Source organism: Camelina sativa, chromosome 2, assembly GCF_000633955.1.
Source record: "Camelina sativa cultivar DH55 chromosome 2, Cs, whole genome shotgun sequence".
Taxonomy (NCBI): domain Eukaryota; kingdom Viridiplantae; phylum Streptophyta; class Magnoliopsida; order Brassicales; family Brassicaceae; genus Camelina; species Camelina sativa.
Genome location: NC_025686.1, coordinates 15,140,005 through 15,153,494, shown reverse-complemented (window position 1 = coordinate 15,153,494; position 13,490 = coordinate 15,140,005). Strand labels below are relative to the sequence as shown.

The 13,490-nt window shown below is 41.0% G+C and overlaps 1 protein-coding gene across 1 annotated transcript; it reads left to right on the top strand.

The window, feature by feature from the left end:
- Positions 10,193–10,915, top strand: LOC109126778 (uncharacterized mitochondrial protein AtMg00810-like). The gene has a single exon (XM_019230573.1). It carries the CDS (start codon positions 10,193–10,195, stop codon positions 10,913–10,915), a length of 723 nt encoding a protein of 240 aa, XP_019086118.1.

The window sequence follows — 13,490 nt, the reverse complement described above, 5'->3', positions numbered from 1 at the left end:
CATATACACCTCTTCTTCTAGCTCTCCTTGTAGGAAGGCATTTTTGACGTCCATCTGCCATAACTCCCAAAATAGGTTAGTAGCAAGATATAACACGACTCTTACCATATGGAGTTTGGCTACTAGTGCAAAAGTGTCCTTGTAGTCTTCCCCATAAGTTTGTGTGAATCCACGCGCCACCAGTCGAGCCTTATATCTTTCAATGTCTCCATTGCTCAGGTATTTGATTGTGAAACCCCATTTAGAGCTTACTGTCCTTTTTCCTGGTGGAAGATCAGCTTCGTCCCATGTATGGTTGCGTTTCATGGCTCTCACTTTATCGTCTACCACGTTTAACCATTCTTTGCTTTCTTTAGCTTCCTCATAAGTGTTTGGGATGCTATGTTCCTCTATTTTGTTAAGAAATGCTTAATGATCAGCTGGTAGTCGTGCGAGTGAACATACTGCTTGGATTGGATGAGCAACGGCTTGGTTGTTATAGTAAAAATCTTTATCTCTCCAAATAGACATAGGAGGTCTCTTACGAGCACTACGTCTTAATGGTTGGTGAGTCGTCTCCACCTCTTCTGCTTCTTTTGGTGGATTCGTATTCTCCCCCTCTGACTCATTGGCCGTCAAGTCGAGCAGGGCTGCAGGAGGATTCTGTGGAGGTTCTGGTCTAGAGTCTCTGTCGAGGTTTCTTCTACATTTTCAGGAGCCGTATCGCCTTGTATCTGCAGTGATGTTTCTGTTCCTGACTGAGCTCCAAGATGATCAAGAAGAAACTTGAGACTAGCCGATCTATCAGTCGCTGTTGCCAAGTTTTCCAAATCGCTCCAGTCCCTTTTGTCGAAGTAGCCTTGGTTTTCCAGAAACTTAACATCCCTTGAAACCAATATACAGTTGTTGGTGGGATCAAAGTATTTGTATCCCTTTTGCGTAGTCGAGTAGCCAAGGAACATGCACTTGGTGCTCTTAGCATCCAATTTGTTTCGCAGTTCTCCTGGTATAAACACAAAGCAAACACAACCAAATACTTTTAGGTGATCAATGGGTGGTTTTACCGTGTTTAGTACCTCGAACGGTGACACATCGCCTAACACTTTCGTTGGTATTCGGTTGATGAGATAACATGCAGTCATCACTGCATCTCCCCAATATCTTTTAGGAACATTAGTGTGAAACATCATTGAGCATGCAACCTCCATCAAATGTCTGTTCTTCCTCTCTGCAACTTCATTTTGTTGCGGAGTGTACGAATAACTTGTTTGGTGCACGATGCCTTGTTTGGATAGGTGTTCTTTGAACCGAGTACTTGTATATTCGCCTCCATTATCTGTTCTAAATACTTTGATCTTAGTGTTAAATTGGTTAGATACATAACTTTGAAAGTTTATGAATGCATCAATCACACGATCTTTTGATGGAAGCAAAGTAATCCAAGTATATTTGGATTTCTCATCAATAAAAGTCACAAAGTATTTGTTATTGTCCCTAGATATGCAAGGTGATGTCCACACATCTGAATGAACTAGATCAAAGCATTTTTCATAGATAGTAGTAGACTTAGGAAAAACAGTTTTACAATGTTTACCGAGAATACAGGCTTCATATCTAGAGTGATCAAACAAAACATTAGGTAGCATTAACTCAAGAGCTCGAGAGTGAGGATGGTCTAATCTAGCATGCCACATAGCGTTAAAAGAAAAATTCAAACATCTAGCAAAGGTAGATTTGGAAGCACTTGGTGAGGTGTCATCAAGAATGTAAAGATCATCTCTGGTACCACCTTCTCCAAGTAATTTTCCAGACTCAATATCCTGAAATTGAACATCATTAGGCCCAAATATTGCATAACAGTTTAGATCAGTTGTTGCCCTTTTTACTGAGAGAAGATTGGAAGTAAAATTAGGCATGTAGAAAGCTTTTGATTCCTTATCAAATAACCTTAAACTACCAATTCCTTGAACCGGAATGCTATCTCCATTAGCTATTATAACGTTACCTCTAGCCGGTTTTATATTGTCAAGTAGGTTCGAGTTACTAATCATGTGGTGTGATGCACCAAAGTCAACAACAAGAGACCTATTTGAACTATGGGTGAAGAAGGTTTTACCAGAGTCTTTATTGGCAGCTAGAGATTTGAAGAAGGCTTCCAGGTCTGATTTCTTCACATAATCTCCTGACACCATTCCTTCTCCATTCTTTGATGCACCCGCGTCACTTTGTTTGTCTTTAACTCTGGTTATGTTGGCTCTGGGCTCCTTGTTGGTCACACTGGGTCTTAGATGAGGATGTAGAAACAAACACTTATCTTTAGTGTGGTTCTTACGCTTGCAGTGTTCACATCCTCCCTTTGATCTTCTCTCATCAGGTCGGTAGGTTCCTTTGTTTGCCATTGGAAGTTCACCTTTTCCCGTAAACAGACCGAGTGAGCCCTGTTCCTTCTGAATTTGTGAGCAGACATCGTCGAGACTAGGTAGTTTGTCTGCCCGAAGGATATGCTTAATGAGGTCATTAAAGGTCGGATTGAGACTTAGGAGGAGAGCAAAGACCTTATCTTGTTCCCTTCTCTCATTAAGAACCGCAGGGTCCATGGTGTTTGGTCGGAGCATCTCGAACTCTGCCCACAGAGACCTAAACTTGCCAAAGTGCTTGTTGAACTCCATATCTTCTGGAGTTAGGTCATTGATAGCTTTCTTAACCTCAAAAACTCGAGTAAGATTGGAGATGTTTCCAAATACAGTCTTCAGTGTCTCCCATAATTCACTAGCCGTTTCACAGTACAAATAAGCTTCGAGAATGGGAGCCTCAAGAGAGTTTTGGCGTATGGAGAGTACAGTCTGGTCTTCTTGAAACCATTTGGCTTCTTCTTCGAGCTTAGCTTCTTCTTTGGCTTCTTCTTTGTCTTCTTTGGTAGTTTCTCTACCATCTTCTTTGGTGACTTTCGTTGGAGCTCTTGTTCCTTCAATATGGCTCCAAAGTCCGCGGCCACATAGTGTGGTTTTGGTGGTCCTTGACCACATGAGGTAGTTTCCTCCCTTAAGAACAGTTGGTAACACGAGAGGTTTTGAGTTTTCCATGTTTTAGTAGTATAGCTCTTTGAGCAGAGTTTTAACCGTAGAGATTGTTGTAGAAACAGAGTATGAGAGAAATTATACTGAGTAAACAAGGAGAATATCGAGTATAGAAAGAGTAGGTTTAGAGAATCAAGAATCGAAAAATATGCTATGATACCATGTTAGAATTGCGGAAGTAGAATTGCAGATAAAGAGAAAGAGAATGAACAAAGAACAGAATAGAATTCTTAGATTAACAAAAATCAATTGTAGGTTACATGACATATATAGCTACTACTGCACCATAGCCGTTACATAGAGACATTAAGAATGAAAAGGACTGAACATAGACTTGTTACAGAGCATCTCAACTGAAAGCGACTTGTGCCTTGTTTGACTCGCCTATCTCGCTCATCTAGACAACATGTGACTTCTCTGTGGTAGTCTGCAATTCTTATTTTCTGGATCCTTCTCTTCCAATGTCACTTGATATTCATAAGGTCTCTCTGTTCACCATTCTCTTATTCGGTCCATAGCCCAGTAGTGACTTATACGGACAGTCGTACGGGCAGTCGTACGGATACTCGATCACATGTCACTGATCTCATATCCTTGATCAATAAACCGGAGATCGACCAAGATTGACGGTCGAGATGACAAACCCAAAAATATTTTAATTATGAAGATTGAGAAGAATCTAGAAGATATAGTTTAGGAATATTTATATTTATCTAAGTATATTATTTACATTTACATTATCTTAGTTTAGGAATTCTCTTGTGTATATAAAAGAACATAAGTTGTAACATTATGATCATGAGAGTCTAATATAATTCTTCCTCTAACACATTATGTGTTCTTACTCTCATCAAATCTATCATGGTATCAGAGCAATAGAAACTTTGAAGATTCATCAATAGAAACAAATCAAAATTAAGCAATAGAAACTTTGACTGGATGCAATTTTGAATATAGGAAAAAATAAACTTTACATGTTTTGAAGCTTTAAAAAATCACCTTCAAGTTTAAAAGCTGTTATACTCTTGATTTTCCTTAACATAGAGGTATGTTTACCTTCATGACCTACGTTACGTTCTTTTGAGCTCATTTGCTAATCTATTACATATGTTTTATCGATCTTTCTCTTGTCTAATAGGAATATATCTGTTCGTTGGTGGTTTTGGTTTTTCCTGACTAAGTTTGTGTTTTGACCGTTACCACTTTTCCTTGTTTTGGTATATATATTTACAGTATTTTTTCAATAAATGATTACACTATTGCAATTTTTGGTTGTTCCAATGATCAATCTCACTGTTTTGCAGGATCTTGTGACACTATTTGGACCCATAAGTGATGCAAATGAGATCAATAGCAGAATGCTTTAGAAAAGAAGCTAGAAGAGCAAATATTGATGTACAGAAGTACAAAGCGGGAGATCTTGCTGGAGCCAAAAAATTTGTTGTCAGGACAAAAGATCTTGATTCTGAACTTTGTTGTCCTCTCCGTCTCAATGTAGTTACGTTCCTCATGTGCAGACCGCTTTTGCGAAGAAAATCAACGGTGAATCAACTGATTTGTATGCTGTTTTAGCAGTTGATCCAACTGCAGATCAAGAAACAATCAAAAATGGTTACAAGAAACTAGTTCTTGACATTATCTATGACGTTGACGATATTAGAGCCCACAAGAAAGACAAGCCCAAGTCCAATGTGATAGAGCCCACAAGAAAGACAAGCCCAAGCCCAATGTGATGACATGTAACTAGGGTTCTTAGCAAGATGAAAATCATATATATATATTGATGTAATGAGAATTTAGAGTGTATCTTTGAGAGTTGCCTCTTGTGGTAACTCTCCTCTTTAATCATTGTATGAAGTTCAATCAAATCCTAATCTCTTGGTGACAATCTAGTGTATTCATCTTGCTAAGAACCCTAGTTACATGTCATCACATTGGGCTTGGGCTTGTCTTTCTTGTGGGCTCTAATATGTCCAAATAGGGAACCGATTCTCAGCTCTTACCTCACAAATCTGGTGCAACTAAGGATGACACTTTTCAGTCATCAATCTACCTTTGTAATCATTAGGTTAACATGTCTCCTTCTATATAAGGACAAGATGTGTAATCTCTAAAAACTTATGAATGTAGAAATATTATTCAGCCGCTTTTACTCTGTTTTATCTTGAGCTACTGCTCTAGCTTTCATGGTATCAGAGCTCTGGTAGTACGCCGCTATGGCTACGATAGAGTCTTTCTCTTATGCCCCTCTCTCTATCTCTCAGGTTGTGACTCTTAAACTAACAGAGTCCAACTATCTGCTATGGAAGACTCAGTTTGAGTCCTTTCTCTCACCACAACTGCTGCTCGGCTATGTCAACGGTTCAATCACTCGTCCGGAATCTACTCGCTCTGTTACTGGTGCTGATGGAGTCACTACAGAGCCAAATCCGGATTTTGCTAAGTGGATTCAGAAAGACCAGCTTGTCATGGCGTGGATCTTTGAGTCCTTGTCCGAACCAGCTTTGAGAGTTGTCTATGGTATGCAATCTGTACAAGAGGTATGGACTGCTCTCGCTAATAAGTTCAATAGGGTTTCGACCACTAGAAAGTTTGAGCTTCAGAACCGTCTGCGTGCTTGTCTTAAGTTAGGAAGAACCATGGAAGAGTATCTTAGTGAACTTAAGCAAATCTTTGATCAACTTGATTCTATTGGTTTTCCTATGACCGACTTGGAAAAAATTCATGGCTTATTGTCTGGCTTGGGAAAAGAATATGAATCTGTTTTCACGGTTATTGAGTATTCGATGGATTCAATCCCGGGTCCTTGCTATGAGGATGTGGTCTTCAAAGTCACAACCTTTGATGATAAGCTCAAGACGTATTCCTCTACTTCTGCGGTAACACCTCATCTAGCTTTTCAGGCTGAGAAAACTTACTTCGATAGAGGAGGCTCAGGCAATCGAGGTGGTAGATCTGGTGGAGGTTACAGAGGTAGAGGTAACTACTCAACAACAGGACGTGGTTTTCAACAACATGGTCGAGGTGCAACAGATCAGAATGATCAGAACAAGACGACAGTTTCCTCTAGACCAACCTCTCAAATATGTGGAAAGTATGGGCACAATGCGTATGACTGTTACAACCATTTCAATGAAGACTATGTCCAACAACAAACAACTGCTTTAGCTGCTATGCGGGTCTCTAAGGGTGATTGTCACAATGGTACTGAATGGCTACCTGACAGTGGCTCAACGGCACACATCACGAACTCTACTGCAAACCTGCAACATTCTCAGGCTTATCATGGAAATGATTCTGTCATGGTTGGAAATGGAGAGTTTTTGCCAATCACTCACATTGGTACTGTGCCACTGCAAACTCTGACAGGTAAATTTCTGCCTCTGAAAGATGTTCTTGTTTGTCCTAATGTGACCAAATCACTGCTTTTGGTCTCTAAGCTTTGTACAAACTATCCATGTTCCATTAAGTTTGACTCTGATAGTGTGCGTGTAAAGGACAAGCATACCAAGAAGCTCCTCACAACAGGAAACAGGATTAAGGATCACTCTATGTTGAACAATCCTGCATTCGAAGCTCACTACTCTACAAGACAGCTCGCCACAAGTGATGATGTCTGGCATAAACGGTTGGGACATCCCAGTGCAGAGATTCTTCAACATCTCTCCTCTTCTGCAATAATCTCGGTTAATAAACGCACCAACAAGCCTTGTGAGTCTTGCAAGCTTGGCAAGAGTGCTCAACTTCCGTTTTCTTCTTCTACTTTTGTAGCTAGTAGACCTCTTGAGAGGCTGCATTGTGATTTGTGGGGTCCTGCTCCTGTCACTTCTTCTCAAGGGTTTCGATACTATGTGATTTTTGTTGACAATTACTCTCGTTACTGTTGGTTTTATCCTTTGAAGAATAAACCAGATTTCTACTCAATCTTCCTACTTTTCCAAAGATTCGTAGAAACACAATTTAATGAGAAAATCAAGATGTTTCAGTGTCATGGAGGAGATGAATTCACTAGCAATCAATTTGTTACTGAAACAAGGAATTTATCTAGGTTCTACTTATGCAATGAATGTATGAGAACATGCAAACAAAGACATAAACAGAGATGATGTGATGGAAGGCAAGGTGTTTCAATACCCTTATGATGTTGTAGCATAAAGGATGTCAATCCATAAAGAGTATGATATGTAAGCAGTCAAGATGTGATCAATGCATTCAAGTTAAGCCAAATATCAAGTTGATTTGTTTCTAACAACCTAATGAAAATAATGAAATGCAATGAACTAAGACAACTTAAGACAATACTAATGCTGAATTAAACTGTAGAACAAGTGCAATAAACTATGCTAAGCAATAGAAAACTACTAACAAATGCAACTAAGAGCAAACTGAAATGAAACAGAACAATGCATAAACAAGTAAGTAAACAAGAGCTCGACCTAGCACTCGGTCGAGTGCATGGTCGAGTGGGTGGTCGAGTTGACAAGCAAATGAACAGAACCGAAACAGAGCATCAACAAAACAGAGCAGGACGAAAGTAAAGCAAACAACTAACGATTAAACAGAGAAAGCAGTAATAAACAATGAGCAAATAGGTCCTAGAGATGGGATTAATTGGTTGGTAACAAGCTAAGCTTACCCAGATTGTTTAACAAACTTCATAAAAGCTATCCCTAGACAATGATCTTCTAATACTTGCTAATCCATTCTCATGACAATAGCAATCAAGTTTAGTAACATCCTAACCCAACTCTCATTGGTGAAACCATACTAAACAGGCAATAAACTCAGATCATCAATGTCAAAAATCATATTAAACATCTAATCTCTTAGCATGCTTCATGATAATCTCTAGTATTAGCCTTATCTAACAACTTAGACATTGGTGTGATGCTAAGAAGCTTAAGATCTATCCTTACCCTCTCAGTATAAGAACATCATAAAGCACATCTAATCTAGAAGGGATCTATAAACAATCAAGCTTAAACAATCTAGATAAACATAACTCTTTACCAACCTATCCCATCTCTAAGATCCTAAGCTACTAATCAAATCTAAAAATCATCATGAAGAACACAAACCCAGAAAATGATGATATAGACATGGATGGATAGATAATGATGAGATGAACAATTTAATACAAAGAAGTGAAAGAAAATACTCAATAGATTCAAAGTTATGAAGGTTACAAATCTATGAAAATCTAGAGAAAAGATAAGAGATGATGCAATAATGTAAAAATAGCTAAAAATGGCAAAAAGTAGGTTATGAGGTGTCTACCGGGTCTTTTTTTCGGCCACAAGTGCCAGCACATATATATAGTAAAGAGGGGGAAGCCATAGTTAACTAGAGGACAAAACAGAGAGTTGGCCGCAAGTGCTCGACCATGCTCGGTCGAGTGCATGGTCCGTCAAGTAATTCCAGTCTTCGATCTGGAATGATATCGGTTCAGTATAACAAGAATAACTCTTAAATGAAAGCTTCGATTGACCTGAGACCACCGGCATTGGAAAGATAGCTCGATTTACGACAACTCTCATGAAGAAGACTGAAGCTGAATCGCAACGGAAAATCTACATTTGGATCGATCTTTGAGGAGCTCGTTATGAACCCGACCATGTACTCGACCGTGTGCCTGCTCGAGTGGTATGGTCGAGTGCCTTCTTTTCCCTTCCTGATACTTCCAATCCTCTTGTTTAGCTCCAGAAATAACAGCAAGTCCTTCCTTACCCTTTTAGAGCTCCATAACACCTAATAATACTCCAAATGCACAAATGTATGCAATGCATGCTTCTAAACATCTTAAGTGCATATTTGGACATAAATGGCTATAAAACCTAAGGAATGACTTCTATATGATGCAAAACATGAACTAAACAAGGTCATAAATATGGTAAAATATAGTGACATCAGTTACACACCTTGAGAACAATGGTATTAAACAACATATCTCTTGTCCGCACACACCACAACAAAACGGATTAGCTGAGAGAAAACATAGGCACCTGTGTGAGCTTGGTCTCAGTATGATGTTTGAAAGCAAGGTTCCGCAATGCTACTGGGTTGAGGCCTTCTTCACTGCTAATCATCTCATCAATCTTCTTCCAACCTCAGTTCACTCTGCTTCTGCAAGTCCTCATGAGGTTCTCTTCCAAACCAAACCGGATTACTCGTATCTTAGAATATTTGGTACCACCTGTTATCCAACACTTCGAGCTTATGGTTATCCTAAGTCCTTAAAGTGTGTTTTTCTATGACACAATGACAAATACAAAGGCTACCGATGTGTATATCCTCCAACAGGTCGGGCTTACATCAGTCGTCATGTTCTATTTGATGAGAATGAGTATCCTTTTGGTTCTGACTACTCAGCTCTTCTTCCTGTGGCAACAACACCTTTGCTGTCAGCTTGGCAAAAGAGTTTCTTACCTCCGCGGTCTCCTCCGTGTGAAATGACTTCTCAACCTGAGGAATCAGTTCCAATATCTACAGTTACGTCTGCTGTACCACCTGCAACTCCAATCTTGACTACGGTGTTGGATCCATTACCTGCAGAACCTGACAACTCAGGAGTTGTTTCAAGCGATACTGACACAGACAGTGACATTGTAAATTTCCCAGATGCTCCTTTATTTGCAGAGGATGACTTTCCTCCTCTTCAAGCACCAGTTGTTAATGATCATGCTATGGTAACTAGAGGCAAAGATGGAGTTCGTAAACCTAATCCGAAGTATGCACTCCATGTGACACATACCACTGAAAAAGCACCAAAAAAAGTGGCCTCTGCACTAAAACATCCTGGTTGGATGGCGGCTATGGGTGATGAAGTTGAGTCCTTTGTCGATACAAACACGTTTGCTCTGGTTCCATATCAACCAGATATGAATGTCCTTGGTTGCAGATGCGTTTTTACGCCAAAACTTAAGGCTGATGGAAGTTTAGATAGACTAAAGGCACGTCTTGTTGCTAAAGGATACGATCAGGAAGAAGGGGTTGACTTCCTTGAAACTTACAGTCCTGTGGTTCGAACTGCAACTGTTCGTCTGGTTCTTCATGCTGCAACAGCTTACAATTGGGAAGTCAAATAGCTAGATGTCAAAAGTGCGTTTCTTCATGGTGATTTGAATGAAACAGTGTATATGCAACAACCTCCTGGTTTTAAAGACAGTAACTATCCATCGCATGTTTGGAAGTTGAATAAAGCTGTCTATGGGCTGAAGCAGGCTCCAAGAGCATGGTTTGACAAATTCAGCTCCTTTCTTTTGAAGTTTGGCTTCGAGTGCAGCTTCAAGGATCCATCTCTGTTTGTTTACCTCAAGAACAATGACATCATCATCCTATTACTCTATGTTGATGATATGGCTCTTACTGGAAACAATCCACAGCTGATTAATGCGTTACTACAATCGATGAATGATGAGTTCCGTATGAAATACCTTGGAAGATTAAGCTACTTTCTTGGTCTACAGGCACACTATAACACCGATGGGATGTTTCTAAATCAACATAAATATGCAGAGGAACTGCTTTTGGCAGCACGCATGACAGACTGTGCTCCTGCTTCCACACCGTTACCTCTCGAGCTTCAAAAGGTCAAAGGACAGGATGACCTCTTTGATCAACCTACTCATTTTTGCAGTCTGGCTGGTAAGCTCCAGTACCTTACTCTTACACGACCGGATATTCAATTTGCATTAAATCTTGTCTGTCAACGTATGCACGCACCTATTGTTGCTGACTTCACTCTGCTCAAGCGTATAATCCGATATATCAAAGGCACTATTGACTATGGTGTCTCCTTCTCCAAGAATGTAGATTTCACATTAAGAGCTTACAGTGATAGTGACTATGCGGGTTGTTAAACCACTAGCCGCTCCACAGGCGGTTTATGTACCTTCCTTAGTAACAATCTCATCTCTTGGTCTGCAAAACGTCAGACATCTGTCTCTCGCAGTTCAACAGAAGCAGAATAACGTTGTTTATCCGACGCTGCAGCCGAGGTCAACTGGTTAAGAGACCTGCTCGCAAACATTGGCATGCCACTCACACATGCACCCGAGTTATATTGTAATAATCTCTCTGCCAATCCAACACTTCACAAGAAGACCAAACATTTCAAGGTTCACTACCACTACGTTCGTGCGTAAGTAGAAGAAGGGTCTATAGTCGTCTATCACATTCCTGCAACCCATCAACTTGCAGATATATTCACCAAATCTTTACCACAGCAGGTTTTTACTGATCTCAGGTACAAACTTGGTGTGGTCTCTCCACCCACCCCAAGTTTGAGGGGGGATATAAGGAGTATCACTGAAAACTCAGTCCAACAAACAAGATTGGGCCTTGATAAGCCCACTGCAGTTTGTTTACTTGCCTTAGTCTCCAATGGCAATGAGGGAAAGATATATGCTCCATGTGCTCTGCAAAGTACGGTGATGACATCAAACACAGCTCATGCTACAGTCCAAACAGGGAACCGATTCTCAGCTCTTACCTCACAAATCTGGTGCAACTAAGGATGACAGTTGTCAGTCATCAATCTACCTTTGTAATCATTAGGTTATCATGTCTCCTTCTATATAAGGACAAGATGTGTAATGTCTAAAAACCTATGAATGTAGAAATATTATTCAGCCGCTTTTACTCTGTTTTATCTTGAGCTACTTGTAACACCCGTGAACCAAAATCCCGGTTTAGGTTCTGCATCGGTCGATGCAAGGTTGTTCTTGTGCGTTTTGACTTAAGTCAAACGCTGCGTTTTGGGTTAGGGAAAAACCCTTAAGTCGACTTTTTGTTCCATTCGTGTTGTTTGGCCGTTTTTGAGAGAAAACGAAAGAGAGGAAAAGTTCTTGAGAGTTTCTGGAGATTTCTGGGAGTTTTGGTGCGTTCCTGTAGAGATCTGTAGCTGGGATCGTTGTAGGAGCTTCCTAGAGGCTTGTTCTTGCTTGTTTATTGTTCAGATTCGTCTTGGCACAGGTAAGTGCATGACCATGGCTTATCTAAGCTAGAGGAACCTTTAACTTACCTGTTTGGTGTTGTTAGATGTGTTAGATCGTAGTTAAGGACGTTAGGAGGCTTTCTTGTGGCTTGGGAATGAGTTTCTGTGGTTGTAGGAACGAGATCCGGCGAGAAGCTTCGGGAAAATCACGGTGCTCGACGTTGCGTCGATCGATGCATTGCTTGCGTCGGTCGATGCAAGTGCGAGGACGGCGCGATAAACTTTAGGGTTTTCGTGTTGCGTCGAGCATGCGTCGGTCGATGCAGACTGGGTATTGGTCGATGCAAGTTGCACTTGCATCGGTCGATGCAGCTTCTGCGTCGATCGATGCTTCCTCAGTTGGCATCGGTCGATGCATGTTGGCATCGGTCGATGCTGAGTCCTGGTTCGTTGATCGTTGTGTGTTGATTGTGGTGTGTGGTTATTGGTTACTCTATTGCTTGTGTGTATAGCCCAGTAGATGGGAGGATTGCCTTACTGAGTGTTTATAAAATACTCATGCATTGCAATATGTGTTTGTGGTGCAGGTAAAGGCAAAGTGTGATCGTGGAATCAAGGCGATGAGGAAGGGATGTTCTAGAGGCTTGATTGATTGCGGTCTAGCTATTGTTAGGTTGCTAGATTAAGTCAACGGAACATTGTAGGATGTTAGTTGTTGGCTATTTCTTTATTGGATTATGGTATTGGTTATTGTTTTGGATTGTTGGAATTTTATTGGTTTAATGGAAGTTGCTATTTGATTATCCGCGGTTGTTGATTGTTGATAGGATGTTAGTGGGTATGGGACCACTAGTAAATTAAGGTATTAAAAAAAAAAAAAAAACGGGAAGGGTTGTTTCATTTTGGTATCAGAGCCCTTACGGTTCTAGGTCTAGGGTTCATTGTGCTTTTGCTGTTGATGTTTAGGATTCCATGCTAAGATTGATTGTGTGAGTGGGTCAATTGTGTGTGGCATGAAGTCCTAGAACATCTCCTTCGAGCCTGTTTGTGATTCCACGGTGAGTTGTGTTTTGTGTATTTGAATTATTGTTTTGCTTAGCCTTCTGTTCTTGGATGGCACAGATGGTTAGAGGTGAGGATGCTGTTGGTTGCGGTCGTGGTCGTGGGCGTGGTCGTGGTCGTGGTCGGGGACGAGGTCAGGTTCCTGAGGCCAGTGTGAGTGTAGCCCAGAGCATGGCCAGTGAGGAGGTGGCGGAGTCACAGGTTCATCCTAGTGTGTCTGGAGACCAGGCTGGTTTGGGTGACGGCAGGGCGGATGGGCCCGGTGTCGGTCACGGTGTTGCCCCGGGTGTGGGGGTTGCAGCGGGAGGTGCTCCAGGCAGGGAGGATGTCTTGATGGACTTGCTAGCTCAGGTTTTGCAGCGACTTCCAGCAGTTGTGCCGCCAGTGGTTGGTGGGCAGGATCCAGTAGTGCCGCCAGTGGTTGGTGGGCAGGATCC

What these genes read in the sequence shown, in the direction of transcription:
- LOC109126778 (XM_019230573.1), top strand. Translation starts at nt 10,193, where the DNA reads ATGCAACAACCTCCTGGTTTTAAAGACAGTAACTATCCATCGCATGTT.